This window comes from Anopheles stephensi, chromosome X (genome assembly GCF_013141755.1).
Source record: "Anopheles stephensi strain Indian chromosome X, UCI_ANSTEP_V1.0, whole genome shotgun sequence".
NCBI lineage: Eukaryota > Metazoa > Arthropoda > Insecta > Diptera > Culicidae > Anopheles > Anopheles stephensi.
In genome coordinates this window covers 13,255,305-13,278,975 of record NC_050201.1, presented here as the reverse complement: position 1 = coordinate 13,278,975, position 23,671 = coordinate 13,255,305, and the positions used below count along the sequence as shown (strand labels likewise).

The 23,671-nt window shown below is 49.0% G+C and overlaps 3 protein-coding genes across 28 annotated transcripts in view; all 3 read right to left on the bottom strand.

Annotated features, from left to right (window-relative positions):
• The window catches only part of LOC118508814 (neurobeachin), a 30,436-nt gene extending 26,622 nt beyond the window's left edge, over window positions 1-3,814 (bottom strand). For 21 of the 23 annotated variants that reach the window (XM_036048559.1, XM_036048611.1, XM_036048650.1 and 18 more), the window contains exons 1-2: window positions 3,614-3,814; window positions 987-1,160 (exon numbers count right to left, since the gene is read on the bottom strand). In XM_036048559.1, the coding sequence (XP_035904452.1) occupies window positions 987-1,145 (159 nt within the window). In that variant the 5' untranslated portion in view covers window positions 1,146-1,160; window positions 3,614-3,814. Of the gene's footprint in view, window positions 1-986; window positions 1,161-1,225; window positions 1,248-3,613 lie in introns of those variants that run through there. The other 2 variants (XM_036048567.1, XM_036048574.1) reach the window with 2 other exon arrangements.
• Window positions 3,815-5,004: 1,190 nt separating this feature from the next.
• LOC118508808 (protein peste-like) lies at window positions 5,005-8,462 on the bottom strand. Its single transcript, XM_036048546.1, has 3 exons — window positions 7,793-8,462; window positions 6,635-6,806; window positions 5,005-6,559 (listed from the first exon to the last, which is right to left on the bottom strand). The coding sequence occupies exons 1-3, from the start codon at window positions 7,904-7,906 to the stop codon at window positions 5,364-5,366; spliced, it is 1,482 nt and encodes a 493-aa protein (XP_035904439.1). The 5' UTR covers window positions 7,907-8,462; the 3' UTR covers window positions 5,005-5,363.
• A 2,346-nt stretch (window positions 8,463-10,808) lies between these two features.
• LOC118508767 (protein sevenless) overlaps window positions 10,809-23,671 on the bottom strand; it is a 33,333-nt gene continuing 20,470 nt past the window's right edge. The window contains exons 3-14 of one of the 4 annotated variants that reach the window (XM_036048512.1): window positions 21,234-21,293; window positions 20,819-21,163; window positions 20,503-20,745; window positions 15,941-20,060; window positions 15,648-15,867; window positions 14,881-15,578; window positions 14,595-14,782; window positions 14,402-14,509; window positions 13,705-14,330; window positions 13,490-13,635; window positions 13,326-13,385; window positions 10,809-12,715 (exon numbers count right to left, since the gene is read on the bottom strand). In XM_036048512.1, the coding sequence (XP_035904405.1) occupies window positions 12,249-12,715; window positions 13,326-13,385; window positions 13,490-13,635; window positions 13,705-14,330; window positions 14,402-14,509; window positions 14,595-14,782; window positions 14,881-15,578; window positions 15,648-15,867; window positions 15,941-20,060; window positions 20,503-20,745; window positions 20,819-21,163; window positions 21,234-21,293 (7,281 nt within the window). In that variant the 3' untranslated portion in view covers window positions 10,809-12,248. Of the gene's footprint in view, window positions 12,716-13,325; window positions 13,386-13,489; window positions 13,636-13,704; window positions 14,331-14,401; window positions 14,510-14,594; window positions 14,786-14,880; window positions 15,579-15,647; window positions 15,868-15,940; window positions 20,061-20,502; window positions 20,746-20,818; window positions 21,164-21,233; window positions 21,294-23,671 lie in introns of all 4 variants that reach the window. The other 3 variants (XM_036048511.1, XM_036048513.1, XM_036048518.1) reach the window with 3 other exon arrangements.

Below are 23,671 nucleotides of genomic sequence, written 5' to 3'. Positions count from 1 at the left end.
TCGTGCGAAACGGCGCGGCCTTATTGCTGTTACTTAATACTTTTAAAACGTAGAAGTTTTTAGGGGCCGATGGGCTATTCGAGAAAAGGTAGTCAAAATGGCTTCGATCCTACATTAAGGGGTTTCCCTAGCTTCGCTCTATTATGGCTAGAATGCTTGGGCAGTGTAGACCACGAAGCAAAAATTTAATTCATGAAGTAGGTTTTATGCTTATCACCATCAAAAGTTAGTCGTTTTCTGTGGCTTAAAGAGCTGCGTGCTCATGCCGGCCATATAACTAGCTTACAAGACTTAACATGTTGATGCCACGTAGTGTTGGATATTCGGGGCGGTCCGGTGGACGAGGTGACAGCGGCGCCGGTCTTTACACGGCAGGACCAGTGTTCCAATCCCATCCACGAATAAAATCAAGTCACAGAAAGCCAGAAATGACAGGCTCCGAAATTTTTAGAGGTTGTAGTGCTGCCAGGGAAGAAGAAGTTGTATATTCCCTCAATACGGGAGAAGCAGCAGTCGAGATCGGATTCGATTTCCGGTCCGGCCGTGTAAAGACCGGGGCCCAACTAATGTGTGAGAAATCCAGAAATGTGGCAGGCTGAGGTGTGCAGTCTCATCAATTCACTCTGTCTCGTCACCTTACATGCAAACGGGTTTCATTATCGAGTCCATTCTAATTGTTTCTAATTCAATCCGGTACTTCTACTTCAAAACAACCTTATTGACCGAACTGCAGGGAGGCGCAAGGGTGAGGCGGTCTCCCTCAATATGACGTGTCTCGTTAGCACTGTTAATTTTTTTTCTTTTTCGCAGCATTCTGAAGCATACAGAAAAAGTTCAAGCATAGCAAAAGTGTAACAGTGTGATAAAGAGACGGTTTTTCTCCCCTAGTCAATACAACGGAAGAGATGACCCCAATTCTGGGAGGAGGAAGGAGATCTCACTCGCTTATTCAATGATACTGTTAATAATGCTGCTGCCTGCCTTACCAGATGCAGTACCGTGTTGACCACCTCCCGGTTGGACACCTGGCCCACCTCGATCAGCCCGATCAGGACGGCGAACTTGAGGTTGTCCGTCATCGACATTTTCACCACTTCCTCGGGTCGCTTGATGTCACACAGGGGCGGTCTCGTAAGATCCGCCATGGTGGGTGGTGTGTTCTAAAAAAAAAATGGATAAAGAGAATATAAAACAAAATGTACAGCGTTGTTTGCCCGTTTCTTACCCCCTCCTAACCCTAACCTAACACCGAAGAATACGAAGAAGAAGAAGAAGTGTGTTTAGTTAAAAGGTAATGTTTGTGTACTCTCCCTTGTGTGTGTGTGTGTGTGTGCATTGTTCTCTTGAACAGCCACTGTTTGATGTTGAGCACTTGACCACCATATCATCTCCACCTCACCACACACACACACATACAGTGTGCATCTGCGGCTTATTATTGACGTTTTGCGATGTTGCCGTTTCCGTTTCACGACAGGTAGGCCGTGACATGGTAGATATAGGTCTGTGCAACATATATCGCACAGCACGACAAATGATAAAGCAAACACACACATACAGGGGCAGACTAACCGCGAGAGATAAAAAAAAATCCCTTCTTTCAGACGGTGCTTTACGGGAGAATAGAGTAGCAGGAGGGTGGCACACACACACACACACACACATACACGTTCGTCACACGGAAACCCTTACGTCACCAGCCCGCCAGCCCGAAAGGATTGAATGCTAGAGCCTATATGTTTTTTTTTGCTTGGTTGGTTGTTGATAGCCGTTGATTGTAGTTGTTGGCAGCAGCGAACAGGGCAGAGCAGAAGAGTGTGTGTAGTTGACGCGTTTCTTGCTGGTTCTCTTGTGTGTTACTTCAAAGGGGAACGTTCCGATGCGGAACCGGTGGCGGCTGTTTCGTAAACAGTGGCGCCTTCTTGAGAAACACACGCACACACACATAGACAGCAAGAAACACTAGAGACAGTGGCTGATTGAGTGGTCGAAACGGGTGCCAGATGAAAATGTGCGTGTGTATGGGTGTGTGTGTGTGTGTGTGCACCCGATACACACCATCGCTCAGGCGCACACCAGGCCCATCCCGACGACGACGATGACGGTGCGCGCTGGGATGATGCTTCTTTTGCCCTTTTTGTACCCTAACTTTCGGGGAATTTTTCCCGTGGACGTAATCTTATAGACGCGCTCCCTCTCTCTCTATCACACTCTCTCTTGCTAAGCAAATCGGAAGCCGCCCTACGTGTTACTGTATTGCGTTTGGTAAGGATGATAAGGTCCTGCACAAACGGGATATCCTTTCCGCTGAGATTTTCCACTTTGGACCCGTTTTAAGCACCGAAGGGTGGTAACAAGATTTTAGAAGGTGAGAGCGGTGGGCGGGGAGTGGGTGAGGAGATGATAAAGAAAATTTCTCATGCACACGTGCGCTTCTAGCCACACACACACAGACACACACGGATGGATAGGACACGTACAGCTTTGCATAAACACAGGCGCACGCGCGCATACACGAAACACACTCTTATTGTTACACACGTACGTGCGCACACAAACACACACATACACACAAATTATCTCGCTCTCTCTCTCTCTCTCTCTCTTCCTTTCTTGACCACTTTTTTATTACTTATTCATAGTCACGCACTTTAAATGACAGTTGTATGTGGTAAAGAAATATACAGAAAACTATGTTGTAACTATGTATGTGTGCGTATGTGTGCGCACGTATGAGGGAGGGGGTTGCATGTTAGGGGCACTATTCTTAGCGGCCGGTGCGATGGAGCTATTTCCCTAGTCGATTTTACCTGACGTGGGAACCAAAAAAAAAAAATCGAGCACCGTCCACTGGACCACTTAGATAGTGGTGTGTCTTTAGATAAAACGCAACGGCACTATGGTGGAGAGTTAGCGGGGAGGGGTGAGAATCACGGAGGAAAGGTGTGAAAACCCCCCAGATGGTAGGTGGTTGGGTAGCCCCCAGTCCGACCGTGTACAAACCCGTACACGTATCCAATTCTTGCCAGGCGCACGTTCTACCACTGGTTCTAACCCGTTTTCCTCTCTCCTTCCTCCACCACCGGAACTGCCACAAAAAAAAAGAAAGATTGCACCACCTTGTTTCCGGTTCTTTCGGAACCTCTTCTTTTTGCTGTGCGCCTTCACTCATACGACACTGTGCATCGCACAGGAAGGAGAGCAAGCTCTCCATCGATGCGTGCGTGTGTGCGTGCATGTATGTGTGTTTTTCCTTACTTTCCTGTCTCAGTTTTTTTCAACCCCCTCGTAACAACTGCACAATTGCATGCCGTTGTATCTGGACGGTTAGAGCAACAAAAAAACACCTATTTTAGAGGGGACGGACGGTTTGTCTCCAATCTCATTGTTGTGTCCCTCTCTCCCCGATCGAAGTTAAAGCTGGAAGATGATGATCGATTTTCACTTTTTCACACGCTTCTTCTTGTTCGTTTTTCTCGTGGTTCTGATTGCTTTTTCTGTTCTTTTCACTGTGTGTATCTCGTGCCAGGCACTGGTCGCTACGGGGAAGAGTGGGTGCGAGGTTTTGCGGAGGTGGCTGGAGGCTTCCGGAGAAACCAGACCGAAACCGTACCTGGCGGGCGTACCTAGCCGATGTGGGGGGCGACCCACCGCCGTCGTGGCCTTGTTCCCTGCTGTTCGACCGACTGGTGCACGGCTGTGGCCACTGGGTTAGCCAACATGTACAGTTTTCCGCCGTACGCACTGTGACGCTATTACCTTCCCTAATTAAAGGTCGAGATTTTATGACAAAAAAGCAAACGCGTCCCGTTGACAGCACCTGTCAAACTGGTTTCGGGTTCGGCCGAACGCTCGCACGGGAGCAACCTTTTCGGGAACGCGTATTCGCTCTCACGGGCACCCGAACGCGCAGCAGAGAAATGGTGAGCAGTTCCGGAGCGGCCATACGATACGCGCGACTGACAGAACACAACGCCCGTGTACAAACACGCACACGCGCGGTGCAGGTGTGTGCTTGTGTGGGTGCGCGTTGACTGCGGCCACGGGTAAAATGGCAGGGTTGGCGAACTAACGTTTGCAGTGGTATAGATTACTCTACATTTTATTTATTTATTTAAGAAAAAAAAATCATGAGGGGCTACCTATGTTAAAAAATAGAACATTTTTTCCAAATTTAAATAAAATACATTTGTTGTAAAAGAAGCAGGCTGAAGTGTGAAATAAAATGCCCCCCCCCCCCCCCCTTCCACACGGGCTTTAATTTATGCAACTGATTTACCCTAAAGGGTTTCTTTTGCAGACTTAAAATAATATTTTTTTTATTATGAATTATTATTCAAACATTTATCTACATTTTTTACCTAAATTTAAGGTATCTCTGAGGGGAAATTGAAGGGAGAGAGGGAAATTGATTCAGAGTTTAACCCAAGAACATACTGTAAACCATACAATATAATCATACAGTATAGAAAAAAGGGCTACGAGCCCTGTAACTCCAGCTCGAAAGAAAACTGGTGAAATATGAGCTGTCAAAAAGATTTTCAAGAAAAAGCTTTTTGAATGTTTTCAGAACAATGTGTTTGAATGTTAAGTGACTTTAGTCTTTCTTTATTTTTTGCGATCCATTTATGTACAGTGAAGGATTAGCGATACGAATGTTGTAGCAAAATAAAAACCAATGATGGATAAAAGAATAAAAACAATTAAAAATAGTTTGGCATAACATGGCTGACTGTTTACATCCACGGTGACAAAATCATCATCCTTTCTTCTTTCTCCTTACTTAGATAGAGCGAGAAAGCATTCCGATTTTGCTACCAGGGATGTTTTTCAATCTTGATTTTGGCCATTTAGAAACAAAAAAGCAACACTGCTAGAAAAAGTTCACACGTTCATTGATATTTTCTCCAAATTTGACTAAGTTTTCATTTTCATATTTCAGTGAAAAATGAAATTTCTCCAATAATCTGATTTTTTTCCCATCCACGAACTACATCACTTCCCATGGATTATTTAATTTTTTTATTCTTAGAATTATAACACTTTCAAATTGGCGTGTTTTTGAAATTGAGTAAGTTGACAATCACGTTATGAGGGAACTGGCTGTAGTTAGAAAATTAGATATCAATGTTGTCTTATTCTAATGCCCATCACTGTACGTAACTGGTCGATTCTCACTCACCATTTGCTCGAACAGTGCGAAGCTTGCAAAGCTTTTTGCTCGAATTATGAAAGTTTCACCAAACTCGAATAGCAGTAAAAGCTTATCCAGCGAGCTTTCGTCGACTTTTGTTTAGCTCGATTTTGTATTTAAAATTCTAACGGCTTGCTGGTACGTTTTCCTTTCCTCATATGTTTAATGTTTATTTCACAAATGGAGTGTCCCGTTCACCATTGCTCAGCTGCATCCCGATGATGCTATACTCATCGTTACGATTTTTGCTGGGCTTACGTGACCACCAGCAAGCGTACAGTACGGTTAACAACACGATGGTTAGGCCCGAAATGCAACCGCCCAGAGCTGCCTGATGGCCAACGTCCAGCAGGTGCAGTAGCTGTTTCAGCTTTGCCGACTTCATCTCACTCAGTTGAATGTGGCGCACGAAGCGGAACAGCGGTATCCGAAGCTCCGGTACGTTCTGAAACAGTGCGATGTGTTCGTTCGGGCGTAGAACCGTGTGGTAGGTAAGTCCAATGTACGACTCCAGTACGGTGCCAGTCGTCGGTTCTAGGATGAAGTATAGTTGGCGTTTATCGTCCGCAGGTTGGTCGGAGTTCGGGTCCGCTTCGAACACCGGTAGACCGTTGCATTCGTTCGAGTTCAGTATACCGTAGCGGCCCAACCGAATGGAGACATCCGGACAACTGTTCATCCCGGTTGGTTCTGTCATTTCGCCATTAAACGGACGTACCATGCGGACGGTGTAGCGATATCCTACGATCCCATCAACAAGCTGTTCACGATCAAACTCAAGCGTTAGTCTTCGACAAAGTTCCGGCAGGACGATGGTGATCGGTTTATGGCGATCAATGCGGGAAGGAAACAGATCCCCGGTAAGATCAGCAAACCCATCACAGGGTCGGAACTGTGCGTGCCCGGCAGGACTCGCAAGCGAACCCCAGGAACGTACTATTCCGTAGCTGGCACGATCCTGAACACCAACGTCCATGCTGTACATCTCGCTCGGTCGGCGACTCACGTTAAACGTACGGAAGTAAGCCAACCGTTCGTCCGGACACGGCACACTGACGTTCTTCCCGGTGCAGAGCAGTTTCCGCATCTGCTCCAACATTGGTTCCCGCTGGCCGGTAAACAGCAACTGCCCAACCGGTCTGGACACGGTAACACCTTGACCGTAGCTGTGCAGCAACAAGGATAACTCCCGCTGGACGGAGTAGTGCATGGTTCGGGCGAGATGGGACGCGAGCAGGGCCACGAAGTTTACGCTGGTGATCTCCACCGGCACCGTCACATCACTCTGCCGGAAGAAGGTACGCTTGCGGTAGGACAGCGTCCCATTCGCTTGATGAAACTTCACGTCCACGACTTCGGTGTATTCTGTTGCGAGGGCGAAAGAAGAATTGGTTGGTTAGTATGAGGTCCCGAGGCTGCTTCGCAGAGCTACACACGCACCATCGTAAATGTAAGGACCCAGCTCCTCAAAGCTTGCCGAAGAAGCCTTCTGCGGAACGCTCAGGAATGCCTCAGCATTGCTCCAGTTATACGCGTAAAACTCCCATCGAGGCCGGATCGTCGGGCGTCTCCATTCTTTGTAGAGTGCTGAACCCGGCAGTAGAGACTTCTCCTGCAAGAACGAGAGAACACGAGAGGTTAAGCTGAAGTACAAATGCAATGATATCATCACGCCACACGTGAGCCATCCTTCTTGACCTTCTGGTACGGTTGTTTGTTTTGCATCAGCAAAACCCATCAATTAGAGCACACCGGAACACACCGGAAACAAAAACAAAATGGCAGCACGGTTTGACCCGTCAGGGTGCTCCGTAAGTGTCAGCACGGTTTTGCTGACAAGCTGCCGTGACAACCCGGGCGCCATTATTGCTGCATACACAATCAGGCACTGCCGGCAGCATTTCAATCTGGTTTGCTGCCCGTTTGCTCGTAAGGTGAAGGGGTAAATAATGTAATTCTCTGTGGATCACCGGCTTCGGCGACGACGATGATGATGATCTGCTTAGGAATCGGAAGAGTTTGATCGAATCTACCGGTACGCGTGTGGGCCATATTGGAAATAACCTTGCGTAGGTAATGTCCTTAGTTGCGGTCGTTAGTCTAACACTCGGTGTCTCCGCAACTACGCAACAAAAGACGAGTGCTTGATCGATTGAACGATCCGGCGGCTTCTGAGTTTCTAAGTGAGGGACCTAATTCAAGGTAGACGAGCGTTTGAGCGTCTAGGAACGATTCGTGGTGGACTCTTCTTCTTCTTTGGTCTAATGACCTCTTAGGTCATGCCTGCCATTTCTGGCTTACTAGACTTAATGATACCACGGTAGTTGGATAGTCAGTCCTCACTACAGGAGTACTGCCCGGATGGGATTTGAACCCCGGACCTGAATTCTTGGAGGACTCTGATGTTCTCTTTGCGTATTCCTTACCAGGGAAATGACGATTGGCTCCAAGACTTTCGTTCTTTTTGTTGTTGGACTAATAAAGTACTTAGCTCTTCAAAAACAACTCATCCGCGATTTTTGAGGATTCTCGGTGAGCTTTTCACATACACACATTCACCGCTCACAAAAAAAAATCAAATCGATCACCATCACTTACCTCTGCCACAAGTATGTCGAATATGTCACGCCACGCTAGTAGAAATATTAATCCGGTTGCTGCCGTACCTAGGCCCAAACCAACCACCAGATACCACCGACAGCAGCTAGCCATCGTTCAGAATTAGTCCTGAGGACTCGTCGAATTTAGAAGTCACTGGCAGGACCACCGCGTCAGGTTGATTGTGATTGATCGAGATGGATGTACAGAGTGATTGATTGAGTGTTGACTGGCGCTACACATCCGAACCGACCGTACGATCCGCCGTGCGTGACGCTCACGTTCGATACCACAGATACGAATGATTCCTGCCTCTAGCAGCCACCAGCCGTAGTACAACTTTCGATCTTGTACCGGGCTGACGGCGACGATGCACCAGCACGACAAGGCAACGCGAGTAGCGTTGTGTGTGTGTTTTTTTCTTTCAAACCCCCACCGATGCACACTTGCTCGCTCGTCCGCCGTGCAATGTGCGTCATATATCCACTGCAATTTTCATACCTGTTGACGTTAAACCACGCCACGATGGTGGTCCACGTGCTGGCAGCTCTGTGCAAGGAACAAACAACTTTAAAGCTGACTATCGCCGTCGATGAAGCTCTGCAGGCATTCGCTCGAAGAGCGCGATCGGAGTTTGCTGGAACTGTTTGAACTTAATGTCCGGAAGCGTCACCGGTCGATAGGTGTGCGTTCTAGAGGCGTCAGCGTTGGGCAAACCTTGATCTAGTGTCTAGTGGCATTGCAACTGTGTCAGCCGATTATCGATCTTTCTCGTTCGATCATCTCTCTCTCTCGCTTTGGAGTAAGTCAAACCGCAAGCTTCGATCTTGCAGACCTTGTCACCGTTCACACCGTAATAGCGCCAGCCCCTTCCTATCCGCTCGTTAGTGGTTCGCTCTTGCACTTGATGGCGCTTGCTAGTTTCCGCAGGTTAGCGGACTTTATGGCTAGATAGAGTTTATAATTATGCATTCTCGTAACTCCGGTACGACTACTGAGAGTGCAGGGAGATAGAGATTTGCTCCTCATTGGCGAATCGAGCATCCAGGTTTTGCTCTTAAAGGGTGTACACAGCCAATCAGGCATCGTAAAATGTCCGAATTTTTTCACCAAATTTCACATTGCCACCGTAAACCTATAATTTGGTATACTGATTCTCAAAATGGCATAACAAAGATTGAATCGGTCGAACAAAATTAGTTATTTGATCGATTGTTTTAGCTGACTAGAGAGAAATGAAGAGAAATGAGAGAGAATCGTAAGACAAATGAAAGAGTCGAGAGAAAATAGACAGAAAATTTAAAAAAAATCGAGAGAATGACTAATTGAGAGAAAATCGAGAGATAAATGAGAGAGAATCGAAAGGAAATCTACAGAGAAATGAGAGATAATCGAGAGAGATATGAGGGAGAATCGAGAGAGAAATAAGAGAGCAATGAGAGAAAAATGAGAAAATTGTGAGAGATCGAGAGAAAATTGAAAGATAATCGAGATAGAAATGACAGCGAATCTAGAGAAAATCGAGAGATAATCGAGAGCGAAATGAAAGAGAAGCGAGAGAGAAATAAGAGAGAATCGAGAAAGAAATGAAATAGAAATGAGAGAGAATCGATATAAATTTCTCCCTCATTTCTCTCTCGATTCTCTGTCATTTCATTCTTATTTCACTCTCGATTCTCTTTCGATTTCTTAATTCTTTCTCATTTCTTTTTCATTTCGTTCTGATTTCCTTCTCTCTCATTCATCTCTCATTGCTCTCTCGATTATCTCTCATTTTTCTCATGATTCTCTCTCATGTTTCTTGATTTTTCGTTGATTATCTCTCCTATCTGCTTTCATTTCGCTCCCCATTCTCTTCTCTCTCGCTCTAATTTCATTTTAATTTATTTCTCAATTCTGTCTCACGTTACATTCATTTTTCTCTCGATTATCTCTCATTCATCTTTTTTTTTATTTCTTTTTCATTTCCCTCTCATTTCTCTTAGCTGGTAAAAAAACTTATTTTATTTGACCGATTTAATCTTCGTTAGAGATTCAGGATGCCAAAGTACAGATTTACGATGGTAAAGTGAAATTTAATGTAAACATTTAGGCGCTTTAAGATGACTGATTGGCTGTGTATCATCAATGAAAGCCTGTATCAGCAATTTCGATTGGTCCGGGAGCAGACATATGCCCATATCCACTTTGAAAGTTAATTGCGGCCTAATACTGGCAAATTTGGGAGATGGTAAATTAGATTCTAACTATACAGAGTGTCTATGTTGATAAAAAGCTCAAAGAATACTCCAGAATTTATCCATACAATTTAATATCTGGAATATCAAAACAAGCTAAGGTTAAATTACCCTAGACGCCGCCATATATTTGTTGATAAGGTTTTGGAGTTGTTGGATATGGAACCCAACTATCCTTGACTTCTATGATTTTGGGATCCAGTAATGACCGGATGATTGGTAACTATCAGGCTAAATTGTCGAAATTGGAGCAAGACATATCTACACGAGATTCGCGTACGTCACGAGGTATCTACTGCAAGTCACTAGATGGTGTGCATTTTGGGGATTATGATGCCAACCTGTTCGCACTGGAGCGATGACAACTTATCATCAGGATTTTATGGCTGAACCCTGTTAGACTTTTTGTTAGTAGGTTATGTGTATTACCAGTACGCCATATTCCAACTGATAACTACAGATGCTTTGAGACATTGCATAAACATCAACGAGATTCAACGTGACGTGTCGCGACACGAGTCAGGAAAAGGATGACCTATTTTTCTAAATAGTCACGCTACCTCTGCCATCTTGAAATTCTCTATCTGTAACTGCTGTCCGTTGCATGAAATCATTATCACTGTAATCGAAACTGAGGTCAAGTAAAGGCACATCAGCTTGTAAGAGCCCGCAGATGTCTTACTCTCAAATCTGTTACAGAAACTCCTGCTCCCTCGTTTTTCAGGGAACATAGTTAAAAAAGCAACTCCAAAAAAAAGCATAGAGCAACGTCCACATAGTTCCTTTTCAGCACATTTATTAGACACAAGCGCACAGAACGTATAGTTAGTACATCTTCAGACCAATTTCTAATGGAAGATTTTTATACATCATCAGCACCTAGTTTGCTCTGCTCCGTTTCTCCGTCACTCATTCTCATTCCAATAGCGCGCGTTAATTTCGTAGCTCACCTCTGCACGGGTTGCCATTTTGAGTTATCTCTACAGTGTTGAAAACCTTGTCTTCTTCTTCCTCCCTGGCACTACAACCTCGAGAGGTCTCGCGGCCTGCCATTTCTAGCTTTCTGTGACTTGATTTTACCCTTTAGTAAAGTAGTCAGAGCCCTACGTACGGGGAGCCGGTCTGGACAGGATTTGAGCCCCGGTCCTGCCGTGTGAAGACCGGCGCCGTTATCGCCTCGGCCACCCGGACCGCCCCACTAGAACCTTGTCACTAGTATTTAAATTATCGTACGTTGTGGTTCATGCAAGCGGATAACGATGATAAAGCATTGGTTAGAATTCGACGTTGGATTTTTTCCAAATTTTTGCACCTAAATCGTCCAGTCTCCGGAACTAGTTCTCCGCCTAGTTCACTGAGTCCTTCGATATCCTTTTCGTTTTTCTCGTAACGCGTAAGCGCCGCCGTTAGTGTGCGCCACAAAATATAATACTTGCGTTACCGTGTGCGTTGCTCAGTAATAGTTTCATAATAGCATAAATTCGACCAAATATTAACGAATCTTAGTCCGTGGAGGTTTCGAGATTCTGTATCTAGTGCGGAAATTTAAATACAAACACCGATCTGTTAACAATTTAATAAAACTCTCCGATTTTGATGCCCCGTTTGTGGTACACATTTTAAACTGGAGGCATCTTAAGACTATGGTTAGATAATGTCCAGACATTGGGTCCAATTTTGCCAATGTACCTTCCAGTCTAAGCGTTTGCGGTTTTTCTTCTTCGTATAATAGATTTTGCTCTCCTCTTGATCTGGATCCTCATGAATCCGGTGCATGAACAAAACTAGACCACACTCTCGCATGAGTATTTACATGGTGGCCTAGTCTTCGCGAACTAAAGTGTACAATGAACGAATAGCCCGTGCGATGGCTCTGATGTTGACGCCCTTTTGTTTAGTTGTCGAGCCGAACACGCTGGAGCGTACTAGGGCTAGCAGTGGAGTGACCTAGCATGCGACTAGTTTGGTTAAAACTGACCCTACTAAATCGTACACCGATATCCTTGCTTGCGTTGGATTCGGCAAGCATTGCGTTCTGGGGTCAGAGGGAACTTTCGTACTTTCGTTAATTTCGTTTAGTTTCCAGCTCGCTCTCTCTCTCTCTACGTTGATTGGGTCAATCAACACCTTAACTCATATGACTGTTCACTAATCCTATCTAAAAATCAGCCGTCGCCATCAAAACCTACGATCCTAGCTCGATACGATCGCAGCTCAGCTCAGCTTCTGGTAGGTCGTTCCTCCCGCTCCATAATACTACTGCTGGTAGTGGCAACCGGCGAGTGGGATCCCATCGCCTGGAAGTCTCGCCCGCCGTCGCCGGCCCCTGTACCACCGTCCGGCAGCAGCACCGAAAGGTTGGGCACGAGCAGCGGCTGGCTAGGAAGACTGGTCGGGTGCGTGTGGCGCGACGAGCTGCTGCTGCTTGTCTCAGCGAACTGGCCCCGCGTGTCGATGATCGGTATCTCGTACCCATTGTCGGTGGGTGTCGACGATACTGGGCTGGCACTGTCCTGCAGGATGCTGAAACCGTCCGGTTGGTCCTGGTCGCCACTGTCCTCGTACACCAGCTCGAGATACTTCGGGGAGGTTGCGTTGAGGCATCCGGTGGCGCCACTGCTACCACTGCTCGAGGTTGGTGGTGTGGCGATCATTCCGCCATCATTTCCACCATAGCGCAGTGATCCTGAAAGCATATACGGTTGTGAGTCATATGGATACATATAGAGTGACATAAAGATAGAGATGCTCTACTATGTCTACTTAATGTTGTAGCAACCTTCAGAATATTGGTTAGTTTTATCAAACTAAGAGGTTAGGATTTCGTCCTGTAAGCTTGTATGAAATTGTAAGCTTGTATGAAAAATTTCTCCATGGAAGTTGACAGCAGAGCCAACATGTGTTTGATACGGCAGCGAGGACAATGACATTGGATATTGGAAAATTGGAGATTCTCATCTCATGTGGGTGTTAGATCACGACAAGTTATGATGGTTATGGGTACAATAGAAGAGGCAAAACAAGCATCAATGGACAAGCTGCTGGGCACCAGATAGATAAGGTAGATAATGCACTTTCGAATGAACACCATCAAATGAACTCTAAATGAACTATTCAAGGATCGGGATAAGTACATAGTAGCAATCAGCAAACCATACGACTGAGGTTCGGGAGGAAACTATCACAAGTCACGATATCACTATTATTCTACAACGATGCTTGATTCTAGTACAATATTGCAATGCAAATCATTGCGAAGGTATTGGTTCTCGGTGCAGCTCTCTATCTTTATCTACCTGCCGGTGTTGACACCTGGACGCATTCGGATACCAGGTAAGCCAGATTGCAAACGGGCTCTGCAATGAGATCGACCAGTTTGCTTGACTGACGTGCAGTGCTTGAAACATACCTCCGTGACGTTTTGTGAACAGTTAGATGCGCTATAAACGTGCTCACTTACCTTGCTGCAATTTTGCCGGGAACGGTGCAATGATTTGCGTATCTTCGCTAGTATTTTCGCGCAGCGTCCGCAACACCTCCAGGCAGTACCGGAACGTGGGTCGCTCGTCCGGGGAGAATCTCCAGCAGTACTTCATAAGCTCATACCTGGCGAGAGTAGAAACGATACATACTGAGCCTATTGTACGGGGGCTTAACGCTAACCGTAACGCTTACACTTCGTTCGGGCACACCTTTGGCCGGTCAAGATGGCCACCTTCACGCACGTGGTTCAGCACCTCGAGATTGTTCTTCGCCTGGTACGGCTGTTCGCCGAGCGTCATGATCTCCCACAGCAGCACCCCGAACGCCCAGATGTCCGACTGCGACGTAAACACACCGTCCACCAAACTTTCCGGTGACATCCAACGCACCGGCAGCAAACCTTCGCCCTCCTTCCGGTAGTAGTCATTCTTGTAGATATCCCGTGCCAGCCCAAAGTCACCGATCTTCACGACCCGGTCACGCGGATCCGTTGACGACACCAGACAGTTGCGGCATGCCAGATCGCGGTGTACAAAGTGCATCTCCTCCAGATACCGGCAGCCGGACGCCACATCCTGACACATCGAGATCAGATCGAGCATGGTGAGGCGTGCCGCCTGACCGGGCAGGGAACGGCTGCGACGCAGATAGCTTAACAGATCGCCACCCTGCATCAGCTCCATGATGATGAGCAGTGCGTCCGCCTCGAGGCATACGCCGAGCAGGCGCGTAATGTGCTTGTGCTTAAAGTTGCTCATCAGCTGGGCCTCCTGTAGGAACTCTTGTTTCTCGTGTAGTTTCGCACCTTTCTTGAGTGTCTGTGATACGGGATGAGAAGATACGATCAGTATGGGATTCGAATGGCAGGGTAGAAGAGAGTGTCACATACCTTGATCGCCACTCGTGTTTCAGCTTCGCCATCGACACCTTTTACAACACCCTCGTATACTTCACCGAACGCTCCACTACCGAGCAACGAGGAGCTTGTCATAAAGATCTGCAAAGGAAGAGTAAAGAGTGTTAGTAAAGTCATAGGGTCAAGCACTGTGTCCGCCCGTTGACAGAGTTCAGGATTTCCTTACCTGGTCGAGACGTATGCGAGGCAACAGCGCTATGTCCGAGTCAGTCATGGAGCCTGAACTGTACAGAATGTTGGTAGTTTGCACAAAGTTACCACGCCGTGGAAGCTCTCGCAAGTTCGCCAACTCAACGTCGGACAGCCGAGCATTAGCCGGGTCCTTTTTCTTCATTTTATCAGCCGAACGTAGTACTACTTAAGAAGGGAAGAAAAACAAGGAATAAAATGTCACGTGAACACCTTACAATAGACCATAGAGCAGTGATTGAGTCTGGGTAGGATACTCTTACCTAATAACACCGTCACCGAGACAAACACCACCAAAACACCGATAGTAATGACAAACGTTGCAATGTAGGCAACGGTGCGCTGCACGTACAGTTCCGCACCGGTCAGTCGACTCTCCTCACTGTACGGACCCCAACCATAGGAGTTGCGTGCCCGCACCCGGAACAGATTGCTCTGGATGGCGTGCCGCTCCGGTATGATCCAGTACACGTCCGTACCGTTGTACACCTGGCTCCAGTGTTCGTCGTACGTTTCCACCTCTGTAGATGGAGCCGTTTCGTTGCTACCGCTTGCACCAACCACCTGTTCCGTCTCGTCCTCCGACGGCATCACTAACCGGACGGCCCGGTTCGACTGCGTTACGAGTGCTTCCAGCGCGTACTCCTCAATAAAGGCACCATTATCCTTTGCCGGTTCCCAGCTAACCTTGTACACGTCCTGCCGAAGTTTCGTGACTTCCGGACGCCCTGGAGCAGCCGGTCGATCGGCCATCGTTTCGAAGAGTATGTCACGATCGCGTGGCCACATGTACGGTTCTTCCCGGTACGGATAGTACAGCAGTACCGTAAACAGATACTTTGTCTTAGGGAGCAAATCGTTCACCTCGTGATAATAGTTGTACCACACGGATACTGGCACCATCGAATCGTACATCGTCGTCCAGCTGTGTTGTCCAGCGATAGAGTACTGAATTTTGTACCTGTTGTCAACAAAAGCAAGTCTCTATTAGTGTAAAAGTTCTCACATGCTGAAAATAATGTAGACTTACTTCTGGCAGTTTGGAGGAGGAATCCATCGCAAACGGATACCGGTAGAGTTGAGCGACAGCAGTTGTATATCGCCCGGCTCCGGGAACGTTTGTATTTGGAACTTGTCACTATCGCTGTACGCGTGGAAGTTAGAGTACGCACGCACCCAGATGATGTACGTCTGGTTCGGCTGCAGCCGATCAATCTCCGCCGTCATGAAGGTGTCGTCCATCTTAAAGTCTGTTGAGAAGGGAGAAGATATGTTAAAGCGATTTTGGATCTTAACAAGCTACGACAAAGATGTCCTCCCAACCTGTCACAAGCTGTTGCTGCCGGCTTTTATGCTCGCCCGGTTCCGCACGCCATATCTCATACCACACATGGTGACTGTTCTTTTGGCGCGATGGTGTCCAGCTTACAATCGCCTCCGTTGGACTGATCGGTAGCGCGGTAATGTCTTCCGGTCGAGACGGTGGTCCAACAGCCGTCCGGAAAACGACCGGCATAAAGTGTTTGGGAGTTTCGGTCGTTTCCACACCGGCGGACAGTAACCGTTCGGTGACAGCTAAACCCGCCGTTAGGTAGTAGTTGGTAAGCGTGATACCAAACCGGTAGCTAGTGTACGGTCGAAGGTTGCCGATCGTACGACTCATCTCGTAGGAATAGTCCACGGACAGGTCGGCGGCCGGCTCGTCCTCCAGCTGATACATGATACGATACCGTACTGCCGGTGGCCGTCGCTCACAGTCGGGATGGCGTTCCGGTTCGGGCAGTCGTAGCATGATCGAGTTCTCGGTGTTATTGTACAGCTCCGGCAGATACTGGATGTGTTGCACAACGGGAACGAGACAACGCTCGGGCGGGTAGCGTTGTTGTTGCTGCACTGGTAGTAAGGCGACTGCGCCTGCGAGTAGGAACTCCCGTGTAGCTGTTGCCGGAGGATCATCACGGGTTCGCACATTCACCGTCCCTTCGGGACTGATCCAGTACAGGTAACCTTCATCCTCCACAATTCCACGTTGCTCGTGTTCGTCAAACTCATACGCATACTCCTCACACAACCGTTGCATCCGTTCGTCTATCGGTTCAGCTACACAGTTGAAGGTAATCGGGTCACGGTCAGGTTCTTCGAGTGAGATTATGTAACCGGCCCGAGATGCCCGGGACAGTGCAAGCAACTCCGACTCGTTCGGTAAAAATTGCAACAGTTCAATCGATGTCGGTTCTGCAGGGAGACTGAACATGCGATGAACCGGATCGGAGCCTCCACTCTCGAATCGGTTTAGATCGTACGCATGCAGCGTGCTCCCATTGCCAGAAGGTGTTTGCGACCGGACGTACACGGTGCGTGTGATCCAGTCGACGGTGAGGGCTGTCGCACGCGACGGTACCTGTGCTAGCTTGCGCTTACCGTCCGCATCGTCGTGCATAAACAGCTCACCGTTCACATTCACCCAGAACAGCTTACGTTCGTGACGCAGTTCGGCCAGTAGGATAGCCGGTATGGCAGTGGCAACGATCGGAGTGCTCTCCCGCAGATCCAGATCCAGCAGCAGTATCTGATCATTGGTGGCTACGTACAGCAGCGGTAGTGGACGTCCATCGCGCAAATCAATCGAACGTACCTCGCTAGGATCGCCATTGTGATCGACGTTACAGACGCGCACCTGCAGGTAGTACGTAATATCTGGCTGTGCGGGTACGGGTATCTGTAGCTCGGTGCGTCTGTTCCGCACCTCCACACCGTCCAGCAGCACACGTCGCTTCGTTTCATCGTAGGTCGACCAACAGTCAACTCGGTACGCAACGATCGGCCCATTCGGTTCGGTCGGCGGAGACCAACGGAACACGATGCCGGTGCTGAGTTCGTGTGTACCGGGCAGATAATGGTGTTGGATGTAGGCACGAGGTGCAACCGGTGCCGACGGTTTGCCTGCCGGTGTGTGTCGCCTCACGCTCGAGAATCCCGATGACCGCCAGTAAGTGAATGCGTGCAGCGTTATGTCGATCCGTGTGTACGGTGGTATTGGGCCGTGTTCGGCACTGGCTAGATCGGTATCGTCACCGCTACCAGTACCACTACTACCACCATACACAAAGTACGGCACGGTTAGCTCCTGCACGATATCCCGAGCGTCCGGCAGTTTGAGCGTGAGCTTGTAGAATACGGTGCTGTAGTTGACGTTTTTTACCGGCGTCCAGCTAACGTTGAAGCGTCTCCAATCGCCCGTCACTCGGATCGAGCTTGCGTTCACCGTGGCCGGCAAAACGTTAATCGAGGGCGTTTTAGGCGTCGGATCGATCAGGGCCAGGGCGCGCGTTCCGTTCAGATGGTGGTTGCGTATGTAGGCAAGATTTTCACCTTTCACATCGCCAACTACAACTTGACTTTCTTTCAGCCACAGCAAACGATCGCTGAAGTGAAGCAGCGGACCTTGCGGCGTTTGGTCGGTAAGTGGTAGGGAAGGAAGCGTACCGGTTCCACTGGCCGATCCGGCGGTAGCAGGATAGCCGGCTAGCGGTGCCCAGTAGAGGTGTGAGTGTGAGTAGCTCCGAACGATCCAGAACAATCGTTTCCCGTCGTGATCGAGCGTCATGCCGATGATCTGTTTGCCGGTGAACAGCTTCTCGCTGAAGTACAGCACCCGGCTTTTGCCGTTCAGCCGGAACGCTTCGAGTATGAGCCCGGACGAGCAGTAGATGTACCCGCGGTACGCATCAAACCGTATCTCACGCACGTTCATCACACTGTGTATCGGTTCCGGTTGCTCGCCGAGCAGTCCCGACCGGACGATCAGCTGCTGGGCCGGATTTGAGTAATACAACCGCTCGCCAATCCAATCGATCGCCACACACTCGACCGATTCTAGCTCGCGCAACTTCGTCCATTCGCCACCGGGCGCGGTTGGTTCTCGATAGAGCCTGAGCGTCGAATTACTCACCACGTACAGTATACGCGCGTGCCAGGCAAGGCTAGTTACGGCAGCACCATCCAACTCGGACGACCGTGGTATAAGCGTGGACACATGCTCACCGATCACATCACTGCGCACGATACCGTCCGTGCTAGCCCACACCAGATGGTGTTGACTTTCGGGGCGTAGTGTCCGCACACGGAACTCCCGACTCCACGGACCACGACCAGCAGCAGTGAAAGCGGCCGCACGCACGGTGTACACACGGTTCGGTAGTAGCCGCCCAGCGATGTCACATGCGTAGCTGGTTGCGTTGACAGTGGCCACATGCAGCACCGACTCCAGCTGCTCATCCTTCACCTCAACCCTATAGCTCCAGGACTGCCAAGCACCACGTCCTTTCACCCCCAGCAGATACGGCACGTCCCAGGACACCTTCAGCTTGTCCGGTGAGGCAAGTGCCTGGAGGTTGCGGGGTGGATTCACCGGTATCGGGATCGGTTGCTCGGCCGTCAGATTAACGCTGATGCTGAAGTACGTATTGTTGGCCGCTATCGGGAACGCGTTGTGATAGTAGCTATCGTGCAGCCGATGGTAGTCCTCCGCAAACACCTCCGTACCGTTCGTCCAGTAAAACAGCCCGTTCGCTCTTGCCAGCGATTTAACACGCTCGAAACGTGGCTGCTGGGTGTTGTTCCGGATGTCTTCCAGCTTTTTCCCATCGAGCGATACTGCCAACACTGTGTTCAGGCCCTGATCCGCCAACAGCACACGGAAGTTGGCATGATCCAGCGTAAACGCACCCAAATTGTGTTCGCTTACCATCTGCAGAGGGCGGATCTCGTGCCGCACACCGTTCGAGATGTCACCGAGATCGAGCCGGAACAGGCCCGCATCGGCCCCGGTACCTCCCACCACCCAAAACAGGTACCCATTGTACGGATCGACGGCAAAATGATCTGGGCGACGCTGCAGACCCGCGATCGCTACCGTGAGATGATCGCCGGTAAAGTCACAGTACGCGATCTGCCACAGCTTCGTTGGCCGTGCCTGTCCCAGTATGTACAGATGCTCATTCAGCCAATCGACCGACAGTAGCGTTGGGCGGAAGTTGTTGGCCGCTCCCGGAACTAGGATCGCGACCCGATTCTTTTCGGCACCGGGCCGAGATGGGGCACGGTAAATGAAACCGGCATCGTCCGACACGAACAGTAGCCCACGGCGAATATGGGTAGCTGTGCCGCGAATTTTGTGCTCGATGCTTGCATACACGCTTGTCGGTGGGTCAGAGAACAGTGTCAGCGAGCTTTGGGCGAGGATGGAACGTTCCGCACCGAGGATAAGCGTTGGAAGTAGTGCTTCCTCGTGACCGGTTGGTTTGGGCGGTGTTGTCACGAGCGTAACTGAGGCAGGACCTTCACCGGCCGGATTGCTCATCGCTACCGACACGGAATAGTTACGTTCCGGTTCCAGCTTCTCGAACATGTAATGGCGAGAGGTGTTAGACTCCGGGATTTCCTGTGAATCATTTCAAAGCGAAAAGCGTTAATGAAACTGGCACTGAAGAGAAGCCTCTAGACATGCAACTAGCGCCATTCACACAGACAAAAAAAAACCCACACCAACATAAACACTAAAGCACACATAACCCAACAGAAAGATGCGTTAGTAAGACAGCGTGAAGAGATTAAGGTGTATAGATTGTGATCGAAGTGTAGTGAAGGTGTGATAGTGTCGAGTAAAGAGCGATAGAACGGAGCAAAATGGCCGTGCAAGAAACATTTGCAAGCAAGGGCCATACTGCCACATCAAACACCAAACCAGGCAGTTAAGTAAAGCAGACACCAAGAAATGCAAGAAGAAAAAAAAAACACACAAGAAGCCGTCGTAGATGGTAGGAGGTAAAGTCTTAAAAAGAGATAAAGAAGAAAAGAAATATGTTAAAGTGAATGGATGGAACCTTCAGAGCAGTGTAGCCGATCGGATGTAGATCTTTGATTTGCAGCACGTATGACAGTACGGGACCGTTCGGGAACGGGCCCGGTTCCCAGGAGATGGAGATGCGCGAGTGATCTACCGCAACTGCCCGCACGATGGTGGGTTCCGAGGTAGGCACGCCGGACGGTAGCGTGCTGATGATGACACTCTGCTCGGACGTCAGGACCTGGTCGTGGTGTGGCGATAGTAGTAGCGCCACTCGAAACTGTTCATCAAACAAAAACGTAATACAATTAGATTATAGTGGTTTCGATGTTGGGTGCGAAAGGATTCCCTACCCGGTATTTGGTGTATGGCTGCAGATTGTCAACGCGCACGGTCGAACTGTCACCCATGCTCTGGTTCCGGTAGTACTTCCAATCACCGGCTACCTCCTCGTAACGCCACTGCACCAGATAGCTACGTGGACCCCGATTCCTGTGCCGTGCCAACCGTACCAACCGCTCCGGGACTTCCCATTCCAGTGCGAGTGCCGTCGCAGTAAGACTGTCCGCTACAAGGGCCGGTGCATGCGGTGTACCAATCTCCGCCTTCAGCCACCGAAAGTACCGGCTCAATCCATCGTTGCATCCAGCAATGCAGGACCATTCCCGTGCCTCCAACAGTTCCTGATCGCTGACGTTCTGCGTTGGGCAAGTTAGTGAGCATTTGATGTATTTACATAGCCTCGGTATACGGCTAGCTTATACTTACGCACGCATGCTGACAGCTGGACTCGAGCGCAAGCTCCCACTGCCGGCAGCCAAACGTACACTGGAAGACGAAGAAACGGAATATCGAAAGCGTCAAGCGTGTAGACGCGTCCGACGGTCAGAACCATCCCGCAAACGTTAATAGATTTAATGGCCACCGTCGCCGCTACCACCAACTCCACCGTCCATCACCCATTTCTAACCCCTCCTGGCACCGTGTGCCGCAAGCTTAATTCAAGCCGGAAAGCGCGGGCGGACTAGCCGACTGCTGGAGCATCGTCCAACCGTGAGGTTTTGTGAGGTTGAATTTGTCCAGCATTTTGATTTGATACAACGCGGGGGAGGGGGGGGATCAAAGCAGGGGGACGAGAAGATAGTTTGGAGGAACTCCCGAATGAAGATACCCGTGCGAGATGAGCAAAGCCAACGTATCTCCGCTTCCTTTCGCGCTTGTACGACGAGGCGTATGGATATCAGAGATTTGTGAACAGTGCGGACGAGCTCGAGTCCGTATGTGATGTGAGATTTACGTGCAGCGGCATGGGAAGATCTTTCACTGTTGATTAATTTCATGGACTCTAATCTAGATTTGCTGCTACTGTCAAGTTTCAAGGTCCATTACTATTGTATCCCATGTCAAAAGTCAGTGCCCAAAAAAAGACGCAATCATTCTCCAAGTTGGTGAGCAGCAACCGGGCAGACCTAAGATTTGTGCAGTCTGATAATGCTTCCTGTCCAGCGCATCGGGGCTGAAAGTGATCTTGTAGCCGCCGCCCGGGAAGGAAAAGATCCAACACGCACCCGCCAAACCGGACGATCTTTGACCCGGACGAAGGCAACACTTTCCTTTCGACGGGCGAGATTTTCAGCCGAACCACCCACCAACAGTGCCAGCTGCCGGCGGTGGTGTTGGAGGCATCGTCGGTGGCGGCAAACTTCCAGCCTTTGGCACTTGACCGGCCTGATGTGTCCGGTGTTGATGTTTAACCGTCCGCAGCGACTCCACGTTCGCCCGCTCCTATCTGGCTACTGTTATGAGCAAACACATGCGTGCGTAATGCTGGTTCCTTAATGTTCGCTCATAAAGCGCATCGTTAATAAAGGCAATAATTGTAAAACATTAAAACATTCTGCCTGCCTGCGTCCCGTCCGCACGGCGGCGTCCCCGCTCGGCGATTAAAGCTGGATCGGAAGGTCGGGATTGAACATCACGCCAACACTGGGACGAGCACAGAGTAAACAACAAACGAAACCGAACCAAACCACCGAACACCATCGAGCGAGTCATGGCGCAACATTCGCGAACGCATAATAAGCGCAAAAATATGTACAATTCCCTCACACACACTCGCACACAGACACACAACAATCGCAGGAAGTGCATCGTTAGTCCAGTGGGGAAGCACTGCGAGTGAGCGTACCGCCTGCCATCAGCAAAGTGCCCATCGAGAGGAGGTGTTTTTTTTCCCCCGATGCTGCTTCCATACTCTTAGAGCTCAATTGATTTGTATATGTGTGTCCGATTGCTGGTGGCAAGAGAAAACCTTACAACAACAATAAAAAAACAGCCCAAAACAAAACAAACGCTGCACGCTTAAGACTGCACCAGTAATCTCGACCCGACTCCAAAACCGATATGGAGCTAATAATCGGGGCGATATGGCGGTCGGGTGTACTAGCCTGGCCAGAAGGAAGCGATAGTATAGGTTCGCAGTCAAGGTCTCAATCGATCACCGTGCGTTTGCTGCCCGTTTATTGCGGGATGGCTTTGCGTGATGCTGCTCGTACCGCAGCCGGGTACCACGTGGGAACCAAACCAACTGGAGCTAGTTTGCCGTTGATGTCGTTCACGACAACGATGAATGAAATCGATATACTTCTAATCGGGCCACATGTGCGTGATGAACTGCAGGGTTTTACGCAATGCTTTTGTGCGTGCACAGGAAGGTTCGCTACCTTCACTGAGGTTTTGAAGAGAGTTCAAGAGCATTTGTGTACAATCTGCCATACCTAGCCCTACTTTATACTAGATCCTCACCACACCGGTACTCATTTTTCAACACCGACAACGTATGACGTCAAGCAGCAACACATAGCTTAAACCCTTCACAGTCAATCTAGGCAGCCGCATCGGTAACTATTGTGCGAGTTGGATTAAAAATAATTACTAATGAATCATCTTTTTTTTTGTATTAAAATCCCCGAGATATATCGGAATGACGTTTATCGCTTTCTTGACTTTAATTAACCTTCTTCTTCTTCCTTGGCACTACAACCTCGAGAGGTGTCGGTCTGCCATTTCTGGCCTTCTGTGACTTGATTTTACCCGAAGTAAAGTAGTCAGCTTTGCGTACGGGGAGGCGGTCTGGGTGGGATTTGAGCCCCGGTCCTGCCGTGTGAAGACCGGTGCCGTTATCGCCTCGGCCACCGTACCGCCCC